Source organism: Chelonoidis abingdonii, chromosome 20, assembly GCF_003597395.2.
Source record: "Chelonoidis abingdonii isolate Lonesome George chromosome 20, CheloAbing_2.0, whole genome shotgun sequence".
Taxonomy (NCBI): domain Eukaryota; kingdom Metazoa; phylum Chordata; order Testudines; family Testudinidae; genus Chelonoidis; species Chelonoidis abingdonii.
This window is the reverse complement of record NC_133788.1, coordinates 7,703,894-7,731,857: the sequence shown is the minus strand read 5'-3', so window position 1 is coordinate 7,731,857 and position 27,964 is coordinate 7,703,894. Positions and strand designations below refer to the sequence as shown.

Sequence of the window (27,964 nt, the reverse complement as noted above, 5' to 3'; positions counted from 1 at the left end):
ATTTGAACTTATAGCTACAGCCCATGTACTACTCATATTAAAGGCTCCTTTGTAGCTGGTTCCATAGGTGCAGCGCAAACCAAAAACAGTGTACTATAGAACTGGAGGCTCTGATCCTGACCATACAAGTAAATTGAAGCTTAATTTAGGCACAAAGAACATGGATATAGTTAAAACACAATTGTGAACTTTAATTTCAAAAACTTAAATACAGAAAATCTATACTCAGCGCAAGAGGGCCAAGGAAGACAAGTGAGGTCCTTAAAACCAATTCTTGGTTGACTCCTGCTGCCTAGTGGTACAAAGAGGTTTCAAGCCCTGGAGCCTTCTTTCCTAATTTGTTCATGTCACTGTTGGGCCCTTTTTAATGGGAGTTCCCCTGACTGCGATGCATCTGTGCTTAGGAACAGCTTACCCCAGCTGTAAGCAGTAACTACCTCAGTTAGGGAATTGATGTACTTATAAAGTACGATACAACAGGCATGTTTTCTTGATCAGGTGCCTTGAATGACTCTGCTTTTAAATCTGTACAAGTTCCAGCCAGTACAAAACACAGCAGTCCATATGCATAGCATTAGAGCTTTCTATGAACACTGTGCATGCTCCTTCTCCTTGCGGGTGCTTTGCTCTGTTCAGTGGGGAGTTAATTCAGAGCTGGGTCAAAAGATCCTGATATTCAAAGTCCTCCATGGGACTGGCTCTAGCTATCTGGGACAGCATAGTCCTCCATGATGGCTCATGAGTGGTGGAGATAACTCTTATAACTGGGTCTAGACTAGGCAGCTGACTCTTGGAAAGTGAGTGACCAAGGGCAGTAACACTTCCAGAACCAAACACAATTAAATTTCTCTGACTTAGTTCTCCCTGAGTCTCAACATGCATAACACATGCACCCACTCAGCTTGATTTTACGTGTTAGTATCGCTTGCATAGCCTGTAGGACTAAAGTTAATGCCTGAAGAAAAGGCCAGACCAAGGATTTGTATCTACTGCAGAGTTAGCTCAGGCTAGTTTAATTAAAGAGCATGATCACAGTGCAGAATAACATTTGATCAGCACAGTAGCTGGATTAGCAGAAAAGAATAGGTGTATCCTCACTTCATTACTAGCTTAAGAAACAGCAGTACTCAGGGTTAACCTGAAAGGCAAGGAGTCTGAATCTGATGCTTGAAGAGACTCAGGGGAGTGCAAGGGGGGGAATGTGGTGGTAGTGGTCTCAGGGTAGATTGATAGAGGCTTGAGAGGAGTCCAGCAGGTCACATTAAACACATAATGTGAAGCATCTCATCAATGAGGATGCAGAGATACAAGGGCTTGGTTGTAAAGGATTGAATCAGTTAAACTTGTAAGTTTTAAGGGTCTGATAGTTGAGAAATGCTGAGCCCTTGTAGCTCCTTTTAAACAGTTGGCGGGGGGGGGGGCATTAATTTAAATCTCCAATTTGAATAATTAAAGTAAGTTAGTAGGAAACTTATTTTTTTTTTTTTAAATCATCCCTTTCAATTGTTTTTGTACTTGTCTTGGGGGATGGGGCATGAGGTTGATTCTCATTGGCTTTTAACTATTAAGACGCTGATTTGCAGCTAAACATAGCCTTTACACTGAAGTTTGTATCTTGTTTTGCTAATCAGGAGGATTATAATATAGCTATACACACTTATTTAAGCAATTCTTTAGCTTAACTTGCATTTATTCAGATTCTTCCCCCCTTTTTGTTTTTTCAGGGGAAGATAAGTGAATGATGTATTCTTTATTAGATGATTTAACTGTGTTCGGCACTACTTGCATAGAGATCCAAACTCCATTAAATTGATCAAATCCTAATGTGAATATGCTGGATACTTAAGTCTACTAACACTATATTTTGTATTTGAAACTAACAGCTGTATTATCTATAGTGAATTGTACTTTCTTGTTACAAAGTTCAGTATTTTTGAACTCGTTATTTCAGTCTCTCATCTCATTTTTTTTCCAGCTCCCACTTGTTTTCTTAACTTTAACTAGTCATTGACACAAACTAGTGGAATAGACTACAATGAAGATAATCTCTCTGCACCTGCAGAAGAGCCTACTGTTATCAAAAGCACTTCAGTACACTCAGGTTCCAGGTGCCTAGCCAGTGACTTCCACTAGTTTAAAACTTCAGCAGGAAACGTGCTGCCTTGTGGCTCTTATATTGAATTTAAATGATTTTTAATTATGGTAACTTCAGACCTTATCATTGGCTGTTTAAATTAAAATTGAAAATAGGTTTATTTTATTAATCCATTTTGTCTAAAACTTTTTTTAAAAAAAATCCATCCTAACTACACTTCAGCTAGTTGTCCTCATACTTCCTAAAAAAAAAATCAATCCGAAGACTGACTTGCTTAGTTTTTTACACTGAAATTGATTTGCTTCTACCTTAGACAATCCTATGTAAGCCTTGCCTCAGATAGGTAGGAAGCAACTCCCGGTTAGTGGAAACTTACATTTAACCTGTCCTTGGAAGAAAGAAAGTTAGGCTAAGGTCTTGTTCATACAACACAAAACAAAGGACACAAATCCAACTTCATGTCTCCATAATTTTTGAAAATGGAGGCATTTCAGCTTGTGGTGAGCTTTAAGGAACTGCCTTTTCAAGTATTCAGATTCCCACTCCTGGTGCATGCGCCCATGATCTGCATAGGGCTGCCGGCGGGGGGTGGGGTGGGGGGCAAGTGAGGTAATTTATCTCAGGCCCCATAGGGGCCCCCACGAGAGTGTGTTTTTGTTTGTTTTTGTTTGTTTGTTTGTTTTTCCCCAGGTCCCCTGGAGTGGGATCCTTCACTTGCTCCAGGGGCCCAGGAAAACTCTTGTGGGGCCCAGGCCCCCAGAGCTGCTTCCGCTCCGGGTCTTTGGCAGCAGGGGGTTGGAGAAGGACTCCCCCCCCTCCCCCCAAATTACTGCCAAAGACCTGGCACTTCAGCAGCAGGTCCTGCTTTGGTGGTTATTTGGCGGGGGGAGGGGGGGTGCTGCTGCAGATCTCTGGCGCACTTCAGCTGCTGCATGAGTTCAGAATCTAACCAGCAATATCTGTGAAGGCAGTAGCTGTACCTTACACACCCTAATGCCTTTCAAGGGCATAAAGGGTGGAGCAAGCCAGATGCCACTCAGTTTCTTACCACCCATGACAATGAGATGGAAAAGCCTCAGTTTTCAGTGCATTTAAAAAAGCCTACGAAGGGACCGTCTGACTCTGAAACTGTTCTAGCAAAAGTCTGTTGTTCACTCCTCAAACAGTCAGCAGATGCTCCAGATGTTAGAGGTAACCCAAGACTCTGGGATTGAAGACTTTACACATCAAAAGAGCCATGCATCAGTGCATTTTGTTCAGTTACCTTCTTTGTGTTCTGATGCTCTGCATGAGCAACTTTAGGTTGAGGTAGCTGAATTGTTTTGAGGGTCTATTGATAAAAAGGATTGAGTAGGAGCAAGATGTCCCACACTATATGGAGCTATGAAGTGAGAATGAGGTGGCCAGGATTGCATCCTAGGTTGAGGCATGTGGGGTTAAGGAGGGGGCATCCACGGGGGTTGAGCTCTGTCCACCTCATGCTTAAGACTAGATAGAATGGGATGTCACTTTTCCTCAGCTCTCCTCTCTGTGTCTCCAGTGACAAAGTAGCAGCTCCCAGAGAGAGGCTTCTAGAAAATGCAGGTTAAGCTGAACAGTGAAACTTGCCTGTGCATGGTGCTATGCCCTATGGAGTAGTAGGACTTGATGAGAAGTCAGTTCCAAGAAAGTGGTGTAATGTTTCCATGGCCAGTAACCAAAGTCTGATACTGTACTGGATTTAGAGCCTACAGATAGGAGTGAAACCTCCAGTAAAGGAGAGAGGGTTCAAAAGAGACCCTCAAATCCCTAGATGTTGTAAAGGAGGATGGAAAAGAGGGGTTCTGTGCCAGGATAGAGTGATGCTGCAAGTCTGCAGCAATGTCAAAAGTAGCAGAGAGGAAACTTGCTCCTCAGTTCAGTACCAAGCTAGATGCAATAGAGGGTACCAGAATTGACGGTACCACAGGTTGTCAACTGTCAGCAAATGACAGTGCAGGGTTGGTACCAAAGCAGAAGTGATGCCTGCTTAGACATGCATTCCCACCCAGTCAGTGGAGCTCATAGGAGCAATCACCTACTAAGACAAGTTTTTGTTTTCCACAATTGACCACATCGCTAAGTCTGCGTCAAATGACTAGGTCCATGGCTTTCTTGATACCAAATGCCAGAATTCACCTCCGACCATTCTCATTTCAGACACCCTTTGTCTTTCAACCATGTGTGAAATTATAGGGGGTTGTAAGAGTTTGATGCCTTCAGGAAAAGTTGGGGTGGGGAGGGAACCTGCATTCAGACTCTAGACTGTGAGAGTCCACAGGGGACCAATCTCTCAAATGTCTTTGAAATAAGAGCAATAAGACATGCAGATTGTTCTGTTCACAAGGGGTGGAAGCTACCATTCAGATCTTGGCAGGCAGTACTGCCTGCCATGTATATCAACAGGTTAGGAGTAGCTTTTAAAATTCCCAGAGGACCCTAAACTAGCAGGGGTTGCAAGCACTTTGGAGGACAGCCAGAATTCAGCCAGCTCTTGACAAATTGGAGGACTGGTCTAGATTCAGCAATATGAAATTCAACAAAAACAAGCACAAAGCACTTGGGAAGGAAAAATCAACTGCAACATGGGGAATAACTGGCTAGGTGGTGGTCAGGGTTCCTTCTCTGCTCTGAACTCTGGGATACAGATGTAGGGACTTGCATGAAAGACCCCCCGGCCCAAGCTTATTTTTACCAGTTCAGGGTAAACTTTTTTCCCAAGGCATAAATTCCACCTTGCCTTGAATAGCATGCTGCCACCACCAAGTGATGTTAGACAAATGAGGGAAAGGACTGCTTGGAGTCTTATTCTTCCCCCCTAGCCCTGCACTTCCTTTCCTAGGGAAGGCTTGAGAATAATACCCTCACCAGGTGGTACAGGTGAACACAGACCCAAACCCTTGAATCTTGAGAACAAATGAAAAAGCAATCAGGTTCTTAAAAGAATTTTCCTTAAGAAAAGGAAAAAATCACCTCTGTAAAATCAGGATGGTAAGTACTTTACAGATGAACAAAAGATTAAAAAACCTAGAGGATTTCTCCTCTAGGCAAAACTTTTTAGAATTACAAAAACAGGGATAAACCTCACTCTAGCACAGGGAAGAGTCACAAGCTAAAACAAAAGATCACCTAAAGCATTTCTTTGCTATTACTTATTATTTTTACAATATTAGATGCTTAGCTTAAATTTATTTCCCTTGCCCTGGTTCCTTTTTGACTCTGGGAGACAGACACCTCACCCCCCTCCCCCCAATTAGAAAGTCTCTCTCTTCTCCTTCTCCTTCCTCCCTGCCCCCATTGGTCCTTTAGGTAAGGGGCCACCCATGTTATCTGAGCTTCTTAACCTTTTACAGGGTAAAGAGGGATGTTATGCTACCCTTAGCTGTATGTTTGACAGTGGTGGTACTGCTGAAAAGGATCTGGGGGTTGTAGTGAATCACAAATTAAATAAGAGTCAACAATGTGGTGCACTTGATTAAGAATATTCATCTTTTTCACATGTTAACTGGAGTGCTATATGTAAGACACAGGAGGTAATCGTCCTGCTCTGCTCAGCACTGATGAGACAATAGTTTGAGGTATTGTGGTGCCTAGAATTGTCCACATTTCAGGAAAGATGTGGACAAGTTTGAAAAGTCCAAGGAAAGCAACACATCATGAAACATTTAGGAGTCTTAATTTGAGGGGAGGCTTAAAAACAACCTGGTCATGTTTAGTCTTGAGAAAAGACTAGGGAGGAAGGGGAGAACCTGATAACAGGTTAATATATTAAGGGTTGCTGTAAAGAGGTCTGTGAACAGTTATCCAGCATGTGCACTGAAAGTAGGACCAGGAGTAGTGGGCTTAATTTGCAGTAAGGGAGATTAACAACTTTCTAACTATAAGACTAGTTAAGCTCTGGAATAGGCTTCCAAGGGAGGTTGTGGAATCCCTAACACTGGTGGGTTTTAAGAACAAGTTAGACAAACACTTGTCAGGGATCATCTAGGCATACCTGGTGTTGCCTTAGCATTGGAGGCTGGATGACCTCTGAGGTCCCTTCCAGCCGTACATTTCTATGATGCTAAGGAGGGGCATGATCAACACCGGTCAGGAAGCAATTCTTTTGTAGGAGCAGCATATTCGTAACTACGTCAACCTTTTAGCTCCATATATTGGGGGACACAACAATCTAGTTCACCACATCAGCAGAAATAGTTCCTCTAATGCACAAATGGACTTAAACACTTGAGAACCATATCCTTTTGTGGGATTGGGGTTCCCACTCATGGATAACTTTGACCAAGCAGAAGGCAAATATAACATCATCTGCTTGGATGAGTAAGTCAAGCTCCAGCTAAGATGCTTTTCTGATTCACTGGGGCAGCCACTTCTTATGTCTTCTCACCATCTCCACTAATTCCCAGAGTCCTTTGGAAGGATGAGATGAGGGAACCATTTGATAGTCGTAGCCACACCAGTTTTGATTTTTGGAACTCTTCCATCTTGCAGTTAACCACCTGTTACCACCTCTTCTGGACATGGTTTTGTGAAACTATCTAACCTTTCATCCAAATTTGCAGTCTTCATCTAAGTTCCCTCTAAGCTGCATGGCTGTGCGGTGCATAACCACCTATTAAGTGGTGCTCATGTTGCCTTGGGGAGAGATGTCCCAGCCTGAATCTGCCGTGGGAGGGGCACCTCTCCATCTGCCGTGGCCAGGGGAGAGAGCTGGGGAAAGTCATCCCCTCCCCTCTTTCTTCTCCCCCCCCCCTCCCAAGAGTAGTGCTGGGGCAGTCTGTACCCCCAAGCCCCTCATCCCCAGCCCTGCCCCAGAGCCTGCACCCCCAGATGGAGCCCTCATCCCTGCTTCTCAGCCCTACTCCAGCCATATAAATTTTATTATGTGTGCCAATATACATGTTGTCGCACACCACCTCCGTATTGGTGCACATAACAAAATTCATTCTGCACGTGCATTGGAAAAATTAGAGGGAACACTAGTTCTGCATCTGACAGATTGAATACTGGTTGGTTGACCTCCATGGATAGAAGCTGCTCAGTACAGTTTCAGGACTTCCCGATTCAGAATAGGTAAATATCCACCAGGTTAAAATAAGCAAAAAAGGAAACATTGTCTTCATCCACTAGAGACTTCCATTCCTCAGACATTGAGCTATAAACAGGTTCGAGAGTCCATTTGGCCACAATATCAGCCTGTCATCCTCCCATATAAGACTTCTCAATAGTCCTAGATTCTTGAAACTGCAAATGTATTTCCTCTCCAGCCATTCTGTATGGGACTCCAGTATGGTCCTTGCTTCTGATAGAACTCCTTTTCAAACAGTGTCAGATGGTTTTACCTAGCAAGTAAGACTGCATTCTGAGTGGCAACTACTTCAGCTTGCAGGATGAGTGAGATTCGAGCTTTGATGTTTCCACTCTGTGTCGCAAGGATAGCAACTTTGAAACAACCTTTAGGCAAGGTCTTAGACTTTCACCTGAGTCAATACATATTTATGCTTCATTCATTTCAAGGGGCAAAACTTCATACTTTATAAGTTCTGGGAACTCTCTAATATGGATAGTGATCTTTTTAATATTAAAGAAATATTTCAGGGAATTATGCCATAATGAGACATTAATTTCCTAGACAGAAAAGGAAGTAACAAGATATGTTTTAGACCTGGGTTGTAGTAAGTAGTGAACATCTTAGAGCTAGCTGTCAGAAATAACCTTGGATCAAGAATCAATTCAGTTGGAATTAAATAGGATAAAGAACTGTGCCATCTATTATATATATATATATTTTTTTTACTTGGGGAAATCAGGGGAATTAAAGAATTCAACTAGGCTGAAGAGCTCAGTAACTTAAATGTGAAGGAGGTTGAGTTTTTTGTATAGCTGATTTGAAGAGACTACATCTGAAAGTCATTCTAAGCAACAGGAAAAAAAATTTGAGGGAAAGGCTCCTGATCCCACTAGATGAATGACCATCTCAAAAATGTAGGCGTAAGCAGAGAGCCCATAGAGAATGGAGGAGGGTTGATCCGCAAAGAAAACTACTTTGCGGAAGCTAGAAAATGTGGGAATAACCTTGAGATTTACCAAGTCAAGCATCATTAGTGCTTATCGAGGGGAAATGCTAAAATACCTTTTTTTTGGGGGGGGGGGGGATGGGTTGTGTTCTTTTGTTTGTGTGTGGTGGTGGTTTGTGTGGTGGTTTTTTTAGTGGTATGAATATAGATGGATGAGGTTGGGCGGCTATGCTTTGTGGATGAGAAGGAGATTAAAGATAAACTAGGTGTGGTTCAAAACCTAAATGGATACTGTCAGTTTTCAGTAATAGGGAGCATGAAGTCAGTGCAGCTGATGCAAATGTCTAGAAATGGAAACCAAGCTCCAAGTGTTTCTTCTACCTTCCAGAATACTGAAATCTGGCATGTTAAACTGATAGGTAGTAGTGGAGTTCCTCAAGGATGGACCTTTAGTGAAAATACTTAAGACCTTGGCGCAAAAAGTAGGTGTGCTAATGAAACTTTCTGATACAAAGTTGGGAGACGTTGTCAATACAGAGGAGGATGGGAATATTCTACCGGAAGATCTGGATGACATCAAAACTTCATCTCGTTTCTCTCACTCTAGTCCACAATAGTACAGAGTGCAAAGTCATGTAGTTAGGCTGTAATTTCTGCTATGAGTGTGGGACTTATCAGTTGGAAGCAATAGAGGAGGCAACACACCTGGGTATGCAGGTCAATCCTAGAATAACCATGACAAACCAGTGTGATGTGGCTGTGGAAAGGCAAGTGCAATCTTAGGATGGCATTAGGAAAGGCATTTCCAGTGGAGAGAGAAATAGGAATGCCATTATACAAGACACTGGGAAGACTACATCTGGAAAACTGTGTACAATTCTGGTCATCCATACTCAAGAAAAACAAAAACAGGTACAGAAAACTAGTAGGTCCTCCATTAACCTAATCATCCTATCTATGAGAGGAAAACTGGAAGAGCTTGGCTTGTTTAGGCTAGCAAAAAGAATGCTGAGGGGGGAATGCTTGTTCACTCTAAATATACTAAGAGGGGTAAATACTAGGGAGGGTGAAGAGCTAATTAAGCTAAAGAACAGTATACCCATTTGTTCTTGTGGTCATAAACTGGCCATGAATATATTAAGATTGAAATTTAGAAGAAGGTTCCTAACTGTCAGAAGGGTGAGGTTCTGGAACAGACTCCCAATAAGTTGTGGGGGCAGACAACTTGCTTAGCTTTATAAGGCAGCTGGAGAAATAGGATGCAATTGAATTACAGGGTTGCTTGTGAAGGAAGGGGGCAGGACTCAATAGCCTTGGGGCTCACTTCTATTTTCTTGCATTCCTAAAGCTCATGGTTTTTTGGGGTTTTCAATCAGGCACTTATGAGGAACAGTAAGGGATTCTTCCCCTCCCCCCCAATATTCTGGGAAGTTTTATCTCCTTGCCCTGAAGCATCAGGAATGGCCATGGCTGGAAATGGGACACTAGGTGGGGTGTGCCAGAGCTCTCAGGTGGCACTGAGCATTATCTCTTACAGGGTTGGCTGGTTGGTTTGTGGTCTCATGGGTCAAATTTATCACAATGTGGGGTAGGGAAGGGATTTTTCCCGTAGGTCAGGTTGGCAGCGACCTCGTGAGGTTTTCACCTTCTCTGCAGCATGTGGGTACGGGTCACTTGCTAGGGTTACCTGCATTTACTTCACTTAATCATTTATCTGGAAACAAGGTGACTTTGAGCACTCTCCTGCACCCCCAACCGCCTTCTGACAACAAAAATTACTACACTACCCCAGGAGGGGGAACCAAATCCTGAGCCCCACTGCCCTGGGCAGGGAAGGGGTCAAAGCCAAAGCTCAAGGCCTTCAGCCTCAGCCTGTAACCTGAGGGCTGAATCCCTCCAGCTTCAACTTGGGCCCTGGATGGTAAGGCTCAGAATTCAGCCCTGAGCTCCAGCAAGTCTAAGCCAGATCTGAAAATGCCATTAAATTGGGGTCATGACCCACCATTTGAGAACTGCTGCCATAATGTATATGGCCAGCCTAGAAGCACCACGAGAAAGATACAAATAGCCTCCCAGTGGATGAGGGGGACATAAAGACTAGAAGAGGCTAGTGCCAGGGGTTTTCTCTCCCAACTCTTATCCCGCTAAACTACCTTTTGGTCCTTGTGAACCACTATGTTGTGACTAAGTTGTAGGGACACTTAACTGCTTCTCCTGCTCTTCTGGATCCTGAAAGACTTTTCAGTTCCTTCAAAAGAAAAAAATATCAATTTAAAAATACCAACTTTTTTTTAAATACAGCAAGAATAATCTCCCCACTCTTGCTCTTGTGCTGTGGCTCATTAGGCTAAAATGTACCCTCCAATACTAGGAATACCACACCACATAGTAAGTGCCATTGCTATTGGGTCTGCAAGACTTACTACTGAATTACAAGTTCTTTAGCATTGCCTGTTGAGCCTCAAACTTGTTCTAGCACTTACCTTCTCAGGATTTCCCTCCTAGATCTTTGACTCTTCTTCTGGAGCAGGCATATTAGAGGTCATGATAGTAAGTAGTCACTAGATATAGAACTGAGCCCAAGGACCTACTACATACAAAGTGAGGTGTGTTTTAAAAAAAAAAAAAAAAAAAAATTTGCAGATGATGTGCTAAGGGACACCAGACCCTGACCAGTGATCTAAAATTGACTATTTTTATAACCAGTCCTCTTCCCAACCTCTGTATGCTAGTTAAGTATGCAGATTATATTAAAGTGCACAAAGGCTCACAAGTTTTTCTTTTCTTTTTTTTTTTAAAAACAGAGCTCAACAAAAATCCAGTGGAAGGTTTTTCAGCAGGTTTAATAGACGACAATGATCTTTACAGATGGGAAGTCCTCATTATTGGTCCTCCAGATACATTGTAGTAAGTACTAGCAATCACAGTAAAACAGTGTGTACCCTAGCTTGTTAAAAACTTCTTGCTGAGATTCTAACCACAATGTGTAATGTTCACGTTAACCCTAGTTTAAGAGTAAGGTTTTAATAGCTCTTTGCTCTTTTTACAGCAGACATTGTAGTTGTTGGATTACTGGACATGTGCTGAGTCTCACATTGCAAATACCTCTAATAGAAAAAGTATTTGCAAGTTCTGTGGAACATAGAAAATGATCCTTCATTATGCATTTGTCTTCTCTTTGGGGAGGGAATGGAATAGAAGAGCTTCTGGGATCCTCTAATTGCTCATAAGAATGGCCCTACTGGGTCAGACCAAAGGTCCATCTAGCTCAGTGCCCTGTCTTCCAACAGTGGTCAACACCAGGTGCCCTAGAGGTAATGAACAGAACAGGGAATCATCAAGAGATCCATCCGTCATCTATTCCCAGCTTCTGGCAAAGAGGCTATGGACACCATCCATGCCCAAGCTGGCTAATAGCCATTGATGGACCTATCCTCCATGAATGTACTTAGTTCTTTTTTTAACCCTGTTATAGTTTTGGCCTTCACAACATCCTCTGTCAGAGTTCCACAGGTTGACACTGCATTGTATGAAGAAATACTTCCTTTTGTTTTTAAACCTGCTGTCTATTAGTTTCATTTGGTGACTCCTAGATCTTGTGGTGTGTGTAAATAAGCAAGTGTTTACTCTTTCTCCACATCCATCATGGATTTTTTTAGACCTCTATCAGATTTTCCCCCCTCCCTTGGTCATCTTTTTTTCTCCAAGCTGAAAACTCCCAGTCTTATTAATTGCTTCTCCTACGGAAGCTGTTCCATACCCTTAATCATTTTTGTTGCCCCTTTTCTGAACCTTTTTCCAATTCCAATATCTCCTTTTTTTTTTTTGAGATGGGAGCAACCATATCTGCACGCAGTATTCAAGATGTGGGCATACCATGGATATATATATAGAAGCAATATGATATTTTCTGTCTTATCTATCCCTTTCTTAACAATTCTCAACATGGTTGGTTTTTTTGACTGCCACTGAACATTGAGTGGATGTCTTCAGAGAACTATCTGCAATGACTCTAAGATCTATCTTGAGTGGTAACAGGTAACTTAGACCCTCATTTTATATCGGTAGTTGGAATTGTTTTCCAGTGTGCATTCCTTTGCGTTTATCGAGATTGAATTTCATCTGCCATTTTGTTGCCCAGTCACTCGTGTGCAATTACCCCTTTGTTTACAGCAGGCCTCTCCAGCTATATATTGCCTCTTTCCAGTGCCCAACAGGGCTCCAAATAATTCACTTAAGGATTTGGGGGTGGGGCTGGAGGACAGTTGACTTGTGTAGTTCAAGGTGCTTCCTGCTCATGATTCTTGGGACCCAAATTCAAAATGGTTATTCTTCTTTCTAGAGCCTGGAATCACTCAACCTAGAACATTTTTATAAAGCACATTGACTGCTTCTAAATGTTACTAATATGGATGGGCAACAGTTGTCAAGATAGTCCAAACCTTACCCTGAAGATGACTAAGATGCCCTTATGGCAAGTCTTGTCTTGGCTTATGGAAGTAGAAGCTGTATTGAGAAGAATTAAACCACTGTCTTGCCATTACTCTCGCTTCCAAAGTGCTATTGGAGCCTGCACTTTCAATTGATGGTACTTCATTTAATGAAGTGAAATTATGACCAGATAGACCAAGTAGTGTCACTAGCTGACCAGAGCCTTTCGAGTGCTAGATAAATTACTTGGTTCTAACCATAAGTATCTCTTTCATAGAATGTCAAAGACCAGTGGCACAAAAGGTTGAGACAACTGGGAACTTGGTTAGCTGCAGCACATAGCCACTGTTGTCTTTCATGCCTTGTCAAGCCTTATGTGTTCCATACTGTCGTTTACAGTGCCTTTCCAACATGTGCTAAAGAAGACTTAGTATGTTTTGAGCGAGGCGTTTTCCCCACATGGCAACCCTCTACCTGGTTTATCCTGACTGCTGAACCAGTGCTGTTGGGCGCGGCGGCTGCTGCTGCCTACTGGCAGCTACTTGGGGTGTAAAAGAGGTAGTACCTCAAAGTTAGGACAGTCGCACTTTTTTCACTTTTTTTCTTCTTCACTTTGCACCCAGCTCTGACATAAATAGTCATAATGGGTCAGTATCCTCTCTTCTGACAGTAGCTGGTGTCAGATGCATCAGGAGAATGAACAGAACAAGGCAGTTACTGAGTGATCCATCCACTGAGCCACAACCGTAGATAGATACATACATACATGTTTTCTATATGTATAAATATCTCCTGTCTGTGTTCACTTCTATGCATCTGAAGAAGTGAGCTGTAACTCATGAAAGCTTACGCTGAAATAAATGTTAGCCTCTAAGGTGCCATAATTACTCCTGTTTTTTAGCAGATACAGACTAACAGAGCTGCTACATTGAAACCATAGCTAATAGCCATTGATGGACCTGTCCTCCATGTATTTAATTGTTTGATCTTCACAACATCCCCTGGCAAAGAGTTGTATAGGTTGAGTGCATGTTGAGGTAAGTACACACAATGGTTATTAGCCAACATGGTCAGGGATGTGCGCGCACATATACGTACCATGCTCTACATGTCCCTAAACCTCTGACCTCCAGAATCTGAAAATGGATGACAGGAGATGGATTGCTCAATAAATTGCCCTATTCTGTTCATTCCCTCTGAAGCATCTGGCACTAATCCCTTTCAGAAGATGATACTGGGCTAAATGGGACATTGGTCTGACCCAGTGTGGCCTTTATGTGAGAGCTGGCTGTGAAGTGAGGACCAGTTTAAAAAGAAAAACTCAAAGTGCAACTACCTGATTTTTTTATTTTTTTTTTCTTTTTCTTTTTCTTTTCAGAAGTACTCCTTCTACACCCATATAATCAAACTCTGATAGTGGCTTCTCAAACCATTTCCCCCATATCTAATGGGGTGAAACAGGCTGCATGCTGGCATCAGTCCTCTTAAGTCTCTTCATGCCCATTCTGAATTAGGCAACTGACAACCTTCAAAAGGGCATTTACATAAGTAGGGCCTTACGAAATTCACAGCCATGGAGTAACACGTCACAGATAATGCAAGTTGGCCTCCTGCCGTGAAATGTGGCCTTGCATAGGGTAAAAGCACACTATACAGACTTCATGAGGAGACGAGTGCTTCTCAAACTGGGGGTTATGACTCAAAAGGAAGTTGCAGGGGGGTTACAAGGTTCCTTTACAGGGTTGTGGTATTGCCATACTTCCTTCTGCACTTTCTTCGGAGCTGGGTAGCCAGAGGGCAGTGGCTGGCTGGGTGCCCAGCTCTGAAGGCAGCACCCCAGCAGCACAGAAGTAAGGGTGGCAATACCATACTACCCTTACTTCTGTGTTGCTGCCTTCAGAGCTGGGTAGCCAGAGAGTGGCAGTGCTGACTGAGGGCCTAGCTCTGCAGGAAGCAGTGCAGAAGTAAGGATGGTAATATATATAAATGCCATCCTTATTTCTGCACTGCTGCTGGCAGTGGCTCTGCCTTCAGAGCTGGGCCCCCAGCCAGCAGCTGCTGTTCTCCAGCTGTGAAGGCAGCACCACTACTAGCAGCAGCACAGAAATAAGGGTAACAGTTCTGCAACCCCTGTACAACAACCTTGTGAACCCCCCTCTCCTTTGTGAGTCAGGACCCCTGCAATTACAAGACCTTGCAATTTCAGATTTAAATAGCTGAAAGAATGAAATTTACAATTTTTAAAATACCATGAAATTGACCAAAATGGGCCATGAATTTGGTAGGGCCCTATACGTAAGGAAAAGAACTGATTAAAAAAAAAAAAAAACTCTTCAGTCTCCAAAAGCTTATGACAAAAGTCCTTGATCATTGTGCTCTACTTAATAATAGTGTGTGTAATCTATAGCTTATCCTGGACAGGTTCTCAGAGTCAGCGAAACAATTTGGATTCACCATCAACCTGGGGAAAAAAAAATGAAATCCTCTTCTAACCAGTCCCATCAACCACTGTACAAACATCACCTGCAGTTGTCTAAAAATGTCAAAACGCGTCACATTGTGATTGTACCATCTCAAGGGATGGTTCCCTGGTTCAAGCAATACCTAACAGAAAATGAAAGGCAGGCCAGGCTTTTGAATCATTCATCATAGGATATTCAATCAGCAGATTATCACTGTCATCAAAACTGTTATACAGTGCAGCATCCCTTTATACAGGTATGAGAAATGCTGTCCTTGCTCTGTTCTGAAGGTCTGCTCGCCAGACCAAGTATCAAACGCTTTTCATCCAGGGGTGGGGCACCGGAACAAACCACATTGAAACAAATCATTATCAGAAGATCAGCTTCGATGGACGGGTCACATCAGAAGTGGGGGTGCTGGACTTCTGGGGGGCATATTGAAACTCAAAGTGGCAGCAAGGGGTGGTCAGTGTAAATGCCTCAGCCACCCTTAAGCAGCATCTCAACTCATGTGGCATAAGTTTTTCTTTGAAACCAGAGCCAGGGATAGACCTGAATGGAGAGCAGCTATTAAAGGTTTTAAACATTTTGAGTGACTGTCATGGGAAGAAGAGAATTTTTTGGGGGGAGGTGAAGGTTGGGAAGGAAGAGCCAAGCATCATGCCATGTCTCCAGTGGGAGCATGCCAGTAGGACATCTATTTATGACTTGATTCTTGCCAATTGGATTACACAGACACAAGATGCCATGACATAATATTCATAACAGCAGACACACACAGTTCAGGGTAGCACTTTGTAGCTATTGATCGGCTTATAACTACATCTGGGAGCTGTAACTTGTTAGGTTCTCACCTTTTTGTTCTTTCCTCTTCTCCTGGGTGGCTGCGTGGAGAGGGGTAACCACCTTCTGCTAGGTATTCCCTAGGCCAGGGGCTTCTCAACCTTTTTTGTTGGGGGGGGGGGGGGCTTTGAAAATATTTCAGGCAATTGACACCCCTGCCCCCAATACCATGCCTTCCTTACTTCTGTGTTGCTGCTGGCAGTGGCTTTGCCTTTAGAGCTAGACACCTGGCCAGCAGCTGCTGCTCTCTGACTGCCCAGTTCTAAAGGCAGCACAGAAGTAAGGGTGGCAATACTGCAGTTTCCCCCACACATGCCCCCACCCCCACACTCAATAACCTTGAGACCCCTTTTTGAGTCAGGACCCATAGTTTGAGAAATGCTCCCTTATGCTCAGGCAAACGAAGTAGTATCCTGCTTTCTCTGAGAAGCTTCCTGCCCCTATCCCAGCCTGGTAGTGGAGCAGCCAGGACTAATGCCTTGCCTGTAGTACAGATTTGCCTTCTGCAAGGGATTGCTAAGCATCTGCAGCAGGGAAAGATCAGCAGCTGCTTCAGTGAGGGAGGCATTGCCCCTACTTGACTGATTCAAGCCACTGTCTCTAAGTTTCAGGGCTCAGAATGCTGGGAGCTTACAATAAGATTCTGTCACTTTGCAACTTAGCACCCAGGTTGGATGTCACTGGTTTAATTTCACTGCTGCACTCTACTCAATTTCCTGTTCTCGGGAAATGACCTATTCTGACTATCACTCAATTTTTCAGTTCTGATATGAAGTCAGCACAGCTTGTTTAAGATCTCAGTGAGTCTGGATCAAAATAGAAGAACCCTGGGTGCTTGACTCATTCCTTTGGTATAACCATTAGACTATGCAACCTAAGTTCTGTATGAGCAAAGTAACTATCTTTCTAGCTTGCTCCTATAAGCATCTGGATTCAGCAGCCAGAACGCTGTCTTGCCAGTCCTGTTCACTATGCCCATGGGAAACCTGTTATGAATCACTACATTTAACAGGGCAATAAGTATAAACTGTGAAGTTGTAGTTTTATAAAGGTACAGCAGGTGGCATATAGCCATCGCCTTTCTAATTGAATGGGTTAAAGGCTTATTGTTGGCTCAGTGCATGACTAAAATACTGCGTTCTCCTTTAGGGACTTAAGTTCTAGATTTTTTTTTTTTTTTTAAATCGCCCATCTGAGTGTTGCAAAAAATTTACTGAGAGTATTGAGTTTAAAAAGGATCTACAATTTACATTACCCCAGCCTCTAATTCAATTTTTTTCCTCCAGGGATTTGGGATTTCTTGATGGCACCCTAATACAAAAATAGTCTAGAGGCATAGTGTATTTAGCCATCTTTGTGAACACCACTCTGCTGCGTCAGTCTTTCCTCTTATATTGAGGCAGTAAGTTGCCTATCATGAGTGTCCAACATCTGATCAGTGTCTCATCAAATTGTAGCGTGTCTTAATTTTCTTTAGAAGTCCAAGCCTTTAAGCTCTAGCTGACGATGATGACAACTGCTGAGGAGCTTGTCATAGCAGTCTACTCATAGCATTAGAGAGTCACAGCCTCCTCCTCTCCCAACTTCCAATGCCAGGTCTTCTCTACTGAAACTGAACATGTACTCCATGAAGTAGTAGGAATAAGGGCAGTGTGTGGTAAGAGGAAATAAGCAAAGATGTCACATGAAAGCTTGTTTCTAGTTATATAGGGATTTACACTTCCGAAGATTGTATCTTCCTTGGCTTGAAACCTCCATACATAAACCACCAGATCAGTTAAATTTTGAGTGTAGCTGCATTTGTACGTAATCTGCAGTAAGATGGGACCTGTTTAACTCTAACCCAGTTAGATTGGTCAAAACATAGATTATCTGTTAGTGCTAGAAAGTAACTTGGTTGTGCTGGTAATGAGCCCCTTGATATCAGAGTGCAGAAATCCTTCATTGGAAGCATTGGTCAAGAATGATGGTGCTAAGGGTCCCGAGAACACTGTTTAGACTATTGATTTGGCAAATTTTCCTGAGATTGCTTGACTTAGTGGGTACTCCAAATCTGAGTACTGCACCAGTAAACCTAGCTATAGATCAGACCTGTCCACTGATGAGGTGACCCACATGTGGAACATGAACGGGTATCAGAGTTCTATACTTGCTTTTCTTCTGGGAGTTGAATTGGGGGTATTGATGGGATCTCCAGTCATGAGACAGCAGTGGAAGCCTGGCAGGTGACTTCTAAGCAGGGACTCTCTAAACGTTTATTTCCTCACTTAGCTAGCTGAGAGCTCTATGGAATTTTGAGTTAAAATGACACTTTGTCCTCTGTGTAAAAAAACAAAAAAAAGAAAAATACTCCTAAACATTGTAGTCTGAGTATTTGGAGGGGATGGTGAGTAGCTTGTAAAAAGTTATGATCCATTGTGTATGCTAATGCTATTACTAAGAATGCCAGTGTTAAAAACTGTTTAAATCTAATATAAAGTGTCATCTGACTCAATTTTCTAGTTTTGGACTTGTAGAGAACTACTTGCTGATAATTCTCTAATTCCCCAGTGAAGGTGGCGTCTTCAAGGCTCATCTGACTTTTCCAAAAGACTATCCTCTCAGGCCGCCGAAAATGAAGTTCATCACAGAAATCTGGCATCCCAATGGTAAGAATTGCTACCGTTTCAGCTTTCTGTACTTGTAAATGAAACTGAAGGTGTGACTAAAACAAGATTAGCCAGAGTTGACATGTCCTGTGTTGTAAGAAACATGTAACTACCCCACCATTTAGCTAACTGCCATATCTGTAATATACTATTTCTCCTCTCCATACTTGACACTTCAGTGGTCTTGAGGTCTGCTCTCCAAGCATCTGCATCAGCCTTCCCAAGGTTTAGGCAGCATGTATTGATGGACAGTGTCTGGCCCAGACAAATTGGTGGGGCCATCTCCTTAATGTTTAAGTCTTTGGTCTGGAAAAACAAAAACTGGGTCTTAGGGTTAACTTTACATCACTGGCGTGGTAGATACAAGCTGGAAGATGAGAAGAAGCGATTTCCAACCTTTGTGTCTTCAGAAGACACGGCTCATGTAGTCACACCTGTATTGGGCTGAAGAACTTGACTGAGTTCTGTAAACTTGTATTACAGCTTAGCAGAAAACTAGCACAAAATGACTCCATTGGGGCAGAGACAGGGAGGCCTAATAGTAATATCAAGTCAAATCCCAACTTTAACGTACATTGACTGACCTCCACAGGGAAGACTCTGCTTTATACCCACTCCCTAAGATACTGAGCACATGCCCTGCCAGGGGAGTTTGCTGGCTATACATCTAAGACTCTGAACTCAGATTTAAGCTTTCAGACAGGGGAACAATAACAGCTAAACTGAAAATGGAGATATCAAAATGGTCCATGGGGCCACTTAGTTTTCCATGTGTTTCATAGATCAAATCAGTCATGTGAATAGTCTACAGCTATCCTGTGACCTTTTTGATCTGAAAAAGGTGAATATCAGATTTTGTAGAACTCTGGAAAGGGCTACAATTAAACTGAATGCTTAAACTGTCAAAATACTGAGTGTGCCCACACTAAGGCAGATATTTGCTTTAAATAAACTGAAGTAGACTAGGGCAAGTCTGCTGTCGCTTGTCCCATTTCATTATTTGCAACTTGTTTGTAAGAAGTCCTCTGAACAGTGATACCAGCTTGACCTTGTCTTGAAAGAAAATGTCTTCCCTGAAACTTTCCCCAGCTAACTGTTTTGAAGGTACTTGGATAGAACACTTCTTTGGATGGAGAATAGCAGCCCCATATAATATCTTTAATCACCACTGAAATATACCTACTGTGATTGCTTGACTTTGTAGTTGACAAGAATGGTGATGTCTGCATTTCCATTCTTCATGAGCCTGGAGAAGACAAATATGGCTATGAAAAACCTGAAGAACGCTGGCTTCCCATCCACACAGTGGAAACTATAATGATCAGTGTCATTTCTATGCTGGCAGATCCCAATGGTGACTCTCCTGCTAATGTCGATGCAGCGGTAAGACTCCTGGTTTGTAAGTACAGTGGTGCTGTGTGTAGCAGGAAATGTTACTTCATTCTAAATGCAAAAACCTGAAGGGCATATTTTATGACTTGGTAAGCATGGTATTAGATGACTGACAAGCCAAGACTGTACTCTTGCCCAGTAAAAATGTATATGTAATGAAGCTTAATAGTTAGTCTTAAAGGCTATAGAGTGTCTGAAATTCAGCCCCAGAATTGCTTTGTGGATTACTTTTTTCTTGGTAAACAAGTATTGGTTGCTAACTACAGACAAAATCCTCCTGCTTTATAGGCTGAATGAGGCAGACACTGAAGCAGACTTGTCGGATAGAAACTTACACAGGATACAGAAACAGGCAGGGTAGAGACTTTCTGCATTACATTTTGAGACTTGGGTGCTCAGATGTAATAGGAAAACTTCAGCTGTCTCCATAGCCACTTAGATCAAGCTTCATTGCTATCTCACTAGATACAACTTGCCAACCAGTGTCTGCTGGTGCATCTGAAGATGTAAAATACAACTCCTGTGTCTTTTTTAGTCCATGCTGGAAACTCTCTGGTTAATATGTTAGTTTGCATGTAGTGCAGAAAAGGGTTATTTAGGGAGTCTTTTGTGTCTTGGACAAGACTAACCACAGAAACTGATGCAGCGATCTTGGCAGGAAAAGTTAGTGTTTAAAAATCTAACTGTTCTTCCTTTCTTGCCCCTAAAACCATCAGCCTATGTCAGTGTCATGAGTATAGATTTAAACAGTGCATACATGGGAGGTAAGTTATTTCAAAGGTAGGGAGAAAATTGTTAGCAGGAAGGCTTCAGGTTTCATCCTGAAGTATGCTTTATATTAACTTTCACATGAGTAGTGTGGGTTTGTCAGGTCTTTAACTCTTTGAGCTGGGGTTGTAAACATGCTGTATGTGTCTAGAAAATAGCCTCTTGGATTCTAGTCCTTAAATAGAGGCATTTTTGCATGGCCTAGTATAGTACCCTTTAATTTCCATCCCCACAGAAACCTGCAAAACTAGTGCAGAAATATTGATTGATGTGAGTCTCTGGTGCGCGCGTGCTCTCTCTCTCTCCTTCCTTCTCCCTCCCCCCGATGGTGGAGGATTTACTGTGCAGTCCAGGAAGCCCAGCATTTCTCACTGGATCCTGTCATTTTCTTCCCTTTTATCCCTTGGCCGTGGTACCCCAGAGAAGGGAGCTTAGAGAGAGCTTAAGCAGCTCACCTCCTTAGGTCTCTGCTACACTGTCTTCTATTTAGCTTCTGCTTTTGGTTGCCCAGCTTACTGGCTACAAGACTCAACATCTGGCTCCCTGATAATTGGATCAGTGTATCTTCCTACTGGAGAATCTAGAGAACAGATGGCTGCAGGGATAGTAAGCTACAGGCAACTGTCCCTGCGGGGGGAGGGATCGCTCAGTAGTTTGAGCATCAGGCTGCTAAACCCAGGGTTGTGAGTTCAGCCCTTGAGGGGGGCTATTTAGGGATCTGTGGCAAATATCTGTCTGGGGATTGGCCCTGCTTTGAGCAGGGGGTTGGACTAGATGACCTCCTGAGGTCCCTTCTAACCCTGATATTCCATGAAGAGATGGCTGGCAGGGTGGGAATGAAAAAGTAGTGTCTGAAATCCATTTTTGTTGCATTTGCTGCTCAATTTGCCATGGCATCAGGGGGAGGTCAGGAGGAGTCCAAAGGGTCCTGCCTGCTATGTCTAAGGCAGTTAATGTCTTTCAGAGCTCGTTTCAGGTCCTTTGCTGACTTGGGAATGCATCCCTGCTTCAGTTGATGCTCTATTCATGTTTGAGGTCTCTGCACCCATAAGGATTAGAAAAAATTTAAGTTAAGATTTTTGGAGCACAACTCCATGAAAAGATGAAATTCTGTGTCTAATTTTGTAGTTGAACATACAGGAAACCTCACAGCAACTGCCTGCCTCCTTGGAAGTGGGCATTTGCTGCACAGTCTATTGTCTGTCTCTTCATTCTGCATCTTAATTTTTCTTCCTCTGCCTCATTTAACAGCTTTTTTTTTTTTTTTTGGCTTTCTTACTCCAAAAGAGGGGAAAACATGAAGCTCCTTCAAAGAGCTACTAGTTGATGGCTTGACCAGCTGGAGTGCAATAACAGTAGTGAGACTTGTATTTCTGTGTAAGATATTTACCTCAAACACTTGCTACTGGAAAGAATGGAGAGATGGCCTGCATGGTGTCTATACAGAGCCACTATCAACACCATACACATGCAGTATAAGCCAGGCTTGGAAATCTTGGACTTTTTAAGTGGCAGGATAATAGGCATAATTTAAAGAGCAATTAAGGGCTGGCTTGATCATTCTGTAAGTACTTACATGAATAGAAATTTGAGAAGCCCTATATCAGTCTAACAATGAGCTAATGGCTGGAAGTTGAAGCAAGACAAACGCAGACTATTAAAAAAAGCAAATTTCCAACAGTGAGGGTAACTGTTAAGGGTTGTAGTGGATTCTCCACCATGAGCAATTAAATCAAGATATTTTTTAGGGAAAAAAAATCTATGCTCTAGTTGAAACAAAAATGAATTCAGGGAAATCCTATGGCCTGTGTTAAGCAGGAGGTCAGATGAGATGATCATAAGGGTCCTTCTGGCTTTGTCTATGAGTCTGCTGTTGCTTTGCAGATGCCCTGGAACTGAGCAAATAAGTTGCTATAGTCTGTTGAAATCTGGCTCCTGTTTGAAAGTAACTAGATGGACAGAAGGGTTTTGCAGCCACAAGGGCTAAAAACTTCTTCTGATGAAAGCTTAGACTGTAGAAATGGCCTAGGTCTCTATAGTTTTAGGGACAAGCTTTCTAGGAGCCTAGGATGATCTTCTTTTTTCTCCCAGCCTCAAATGCCATGACTGCTTCCAGGAACAGGTTCGCTAGCTTTAAACACACTTTAAGAAAATCTCTCGGACTCGGAACACCTAGGTCCTGGAAACTTAAATATGAAACTTCCTGCTAGAATAAGCTTATCACAGCACTAACATTGAAGTTGTCCAACTACTTCTTTACAGAAAGAATGGAGAGAAGACAGAAATGGAGAATTCAAAAGGAAAGTTGCCCGCTGTGTAAGAAAAAGCCAAGAGACTGCTTTTGAGTGACACTTATTCAGCAGCTAGTAGCTTCACTTTTTTTCAGGGTAAGTAACTTTTTCAAAGAGTCACATTCACCTCCATTAGTAGGAGGCTTGAAGGACAAACTAACTACGACACAATCCTTATTCAGGCATAAATACCTTCCCCTCATCTTTCAAACAAACTTAGCTCTTTCTCCCAGTTTTACTGACAATGTGTCCTCAGCCTCATGTATGTAGACCAGCACTGCCAAAGACTACAAAGCTATGGAGACATAGAATATAATTTTTTTCCTTCATGCATTACTGACCACTAAATTGTTTGCCTGGGTTGGTAAACTTGTGTGTGTTAGCATGTCTTCAATACACTGCCCAAAGCCTGAGATTAGATTTGGTTTGGCAGTATTTTATACCAGTTCACTAATCTCATTAGTGGCTACAAATACACTTGGAACATTTTTAGGATCAAAAGTGGACATTCACTATAGATTCCTGCCCAAGCAGTCTTCCCAACAAGCTTTAAAATTCAGATGTCTGTTGCCAGCCCAAAACTGTAAATGTTGATGTACATGTGCTGTCAATCTGTGTACAAATGCTGATAGCAAGGCCACTTGCAGGCTCAATATCTTCTTAGAGTGTTCGGATCAGTCCAAGTGCTTGGGAAGACATCTTGTCTGGTTTTTTTTTTTTTTTTTAAACTGTCTTGAGTTAAAAATCTTGTAGCACTCCTAAGACTTACCACTTTCCCCCCGTGAGTCTTGACATACGGCACCAAGAAAGTGTATTGCATTGCCTCATAATAGTAATGCTACAGGATACTTAATTTTAGTAGCTTCTCCAGGGAAAATGAATCTACTTGACAACTCTGGGTAGTCATTGTCAGTAATCCTGCTTGGGAGCTGAACTAGAACATGCTTGAATTTCTCTTTAAGCAAGCTTTAACTCAGGGCTTAATACCACTCATCAAATATTTATTGCCAACAACCACAGGCTCTAGACTGAAAAATGTCGTCGTCATTTTCCCAGACAACTTTTTGGTTTTGATTTGAGTTCTTCCGTGAACTTGAAACAAAGAATTCTAATGCTTTTAGAGATGTCTTGCAACAACTTTTACTCCTACAGTAACTTCTCTGCAGAAGAGAGGCTAGACTGCTAAGCAGCAAACTATTTATTTTTTAGACACTTCCCTTCTGTAACTTTTTTTTTTTTTTTTTTTTTTTTTTTTTTTTTTTTTTTTTTAATACCCTGAGATCACAAGCTTCAGGATGGAGAGGTGGTTAGATCATTGCCCTTAAGCAACCTACTTCTGATTAGCAAGGGGGATGTTAAACTGGAAGCTTCCATTTAAAATGTAAACTGTGGCAGGCTGCCAGACCTAATGCTATAAAAGAACAAATTGTATTGGAATGATACAACCCATATAACCATCTTGCTAGTCCACATGACTAATTGTCAAAGTACTATACTCTCACTACACCTCTACCCTGCTATAACACGAGTTCGCATATAGCAGGGTAGCAGCGGGGCTCCAGCAGCGCTTTTAAAGGTTCCAGGACTCCAGCTGCTGCGGCGAGCCCTGGGGCCTTTAAATCACAGCTAGAGCCCCAATTGTGTTTCACCTATAACACAGTAGACACCCCCGCCCCACCCCCGACAGTGTTATATCGGGGTAGAGCTGTACTTTGTAACTGGTTTCCAGGTCAGTAAGGTGACACTTTTTTCTGTTTAGTGTGTTTTTTGTCTCTTCACTGCTGTTGAATTATCTTCACCTGAAAAGGGTTTTAACCCTTTTAACTTGAATTGCAGAATGCCCTTCTGCATTCAGATAGGTCAGTTGACTTCCAGAGTGAGATGTCACTTGTGTTAAATGGCTGATTGGAGGGAATTATTGCGCCAAATATTAGTCACATATTATCCACCACAATAAACCTGTATTCCTTACGTTCAGTACCCTGAACATGGTTGCATGAAAAAACTGGGCTGCTGAATGACCTTGGTATAGGAAGGGATTGTCTTAACAAACTGACTTCTCAAGGAACCTTTCACAACTTAGTACAATTAGCACAAGTTCCATTTTCTGTTTCTTGACCTACTGCTTTTAACATTAGTAAATCTTTTTACCGAAGACTTCATGTACGTTAGCTGCACAGTTGCTCAAGTCAGTTCCACTTGATGATGATTCTGTACATAGCCAACTTTCAGACAGGATTGCCTTTGAATTTAAGGAGTGTGCTTATGAGCAAGTGGACTGTTCTTTCTAGTAAAAATTTAAAGATACATGGGGAAACACATGAATAACTTATGTTTGCAGTTTCCTTTGATGGTATTTCTCGCTCAGGAGATAAGGTGAACAGAGAATTCCCATGCTCTAGCTGTCTCAAGTATAATTGGCGTGGGTATACCAAATAAGGCTGTGTGCTGCTTGCAAGGTACCATAGTAGCCCAGTTCACTTTAAAAGCATGATATTGAGCAAGTGCCATAGTGCAACTTAATATTTGGCATGAATGATGCCCAAGAGTAGAGGGAAGTAATGCTGACTATGTAGTCAGCTGGCCATCTTGCTTATGGAAGGCAAGTCCTTTACCACCGAGTTATAGAAGTGTGAAAATGAAGATCCTGGCTCCAATGACAGACTTAAAATAAGCACACTCACTTTTATAACAGCGATGCTTTATGCTGCCGCTTATGTTCCATTTTGTAAAATACTACTAGACTAGACTTCAGTCATTCAATAGCTAAACTGTTGGCTTGCTATACAAAATATTCAACTGCAGCATAGTCCTAGATGCATATGAGAAACCTACATATATAATACACTCAAATGCTTAAGATGTATTTTTACTAAAATATAACTTTTTGACAGAGGTTTCGGGCTCAGATTTACCACCAGTGTTATAGCATTACACTGGTTAGACTCCTCTCCTTGAGAGATGACTGCATGATTAATGCTAAACACCTATCAAAAGAGACACACTTTCAAGTAAACTGGTTTTGAGCACAGACAGCCATAAAGGACTTTCTACAAATACTGTTTCCCATCTTTGAGCAACTAAAGATCCTGCATTTCATCGATGTGGTAATATGGCTTTATCTTCTGTCTTGTAGGTCTCCAATTGAGAAACATGGCACTGTTTTTTCCTGCACTCTACCCACCTATTGCTGGACTTCTGTTGTAATGTTGGCAAACACTGGCTGGAACTGGGCTGCAATAAAACATGCCAGTTATCAATGCTGACGAGCCTAACAAGTGCCAACATAAAAAGATGATTACGCATTTTGAAATCTAATGAACTGCTTTAACCTTCAGGAAGAATTGTAAAGACGTGTACATAGCACAACATGATCCGGATAATATATATACTGTTCATGTACATCCACAATTACACATTGTACCAAATAATGCTGTCTTGTAGTTAGGATAAGAATCGTGTACATTCTAAAAGATTTTAGCAAATTTTCTTTCCCTGTTCATTGTGTTTTCTTATCAGTTTTTTTTAAAAACCTCCTTGAAGCATGTCAAATGAAAACCAATTAGGATAAAAGATTTTTCCATTTTTTTTCTTTCAACAATTGAGGCATAATTTTTTTCACTTACTAAAGTTTAGTATCTATTTGGAAAAACACTCCCTTCTTACCCTGTATATCCTCAAAGGTTCAGATTTTTCCTAAACAAACACTGAAAGTATCTATAAGCAACTGTCTGATTCTAATGACCTTTGATAATGCAAAGGTCATTGCTCTTCTTCTCCCCCCTCCCCCCCCGCCTTTTGACTCAGTTGCACACAGTACTTGGATTGGGTGTAGCAATAAAATTTCTGGCTGTGGAGCACCCTTGAGCCTGCTATTTTTTTTCAAAGGGCTGAGAGCTTTCGTTTGGAAGTGATCAATTGACTAAGCTCAAGATAGGATAAGCTGCTTTCTCTGGTTTTTGCCTCTTGCCTTTGTTTTGAAGATTTGGATTTAAAAGGTATGCACATCTGTAAGCTTTCAAACTAGTAAATTCTGGGTCTGGTATTGGAAATACCATTTCCCTTCTTATCCCTGTTTTCTCTTCTGTGATTCTTCATATTTTTGCCTTCTATTCTTCTACTGCAGATTTTCCTCACCTAATGTACAAAGAGAATTGCGATGTATATTTTCATGTAATTTGATTTTGGAATTCTGTCACCTTCTGTAGTGAGTTCTTCCAAAATATAATTTTTTCCAATAATTCTTTGTCAAGCTGGATTTTTTTTTAGTATCTGAGAAGTGTAGTTAGGCCTCAAACAGGCCATGGCCTGAGTAGGTGCTTTACTTCCATGTTAATGAGAGGGTTTTTTAAGACCATATATCTATTGGGTGCTGTCTTATAGTAAACATTTTTATAGTAAAACCCAAAAGCCATTGGAGAGCCCAATGGGCGTGGCATCTGTCCTGAAGATTTAATACTATCACTGAGAATCTCGGAGCAGCAGAAAATGGGTTCTGCTTCAAAGTGCAGACCACTCAGTGCATCCTCCAATAAGGAGAGACTTGGTACTATCAAAGTATTAAAACCAAGGAAGAAAGAGGAAACTAACATTAAAGATTCAGTGAAGGAGGAAATGTAACAAGGCACTGTTACATTAAAGCCAGTTCTCCTATAATACCTTACTTAAGGACAGTAACTAGTTCTACAACTAATGTAATGGAAGGTGGGTGGTGGGAGCCATGCACAGGAGGCTCTATTTTGTGAAGTATAGGCTGCAAGAAATAGAATCTCTTCCCTAGATACAGTTGGCTGAGGTCTGGTGTCAAGGTGATGTTAGTTCTGAGCCTTTTACCTGGAAATTCTTCCCCTTCTGATCTAGTAGAGTCCAAGTCAATCTCTAGAAGCCTGTGTCATTCTTCAGAGGTGATAGGTCTTGTCATAGGCCACAGGCTACGGAGCATAAGATGTGTAACAACGGAAGTAAAAAATGCAATCTCTCCTTTTATCTAGCCAACTGT

The 27,964-nt window shown here is 42.0% G+C and overlaps 1 protein-coding gene across 2 annotated transcripts in view; it reads left to right on the top strand.

Annotated features, from left to right (window-relative positions):
* Positions 1–27,206, top strand: part of UBE2G1 (ubiquitin conjugating enzyme E2 G1) — a 47,382-nt gene extending 20,176 nt beyond the window's left edge. Inside the window, exons 2-6 of one of the 2 annotated variants that reach the window (XM_032786963.2) lie at positions 10,935–11,037; positions 18,417–18,514; positions 19,719–19,897; positions 22,937–23,061; positions 26,102–27,206. In XM_032786963.2, the coding sequence (XP_032642854.1) occupies positions 10,935–11,037; positions 18,417–18,514; positions 19,719–19,897; positions 22,937–23,023 (467 nt within the window). In that variant the 3' untranslated portion in view covers positions 23,024–23,061; positions 26,102–27,206. The remainder of the gene's footprint in view (positions 1–10,934; positions 11,038–18,416; positions 18,515–19,718; positions 19,898–22,936; positions 23,062–26,101) is intronic. The other variant, XM_032786964.2, reaches the window with a different exon arrangement.
* The last annotated feature ends 758 nt before the right edge of the window (positions 27,207–27,964 follow it).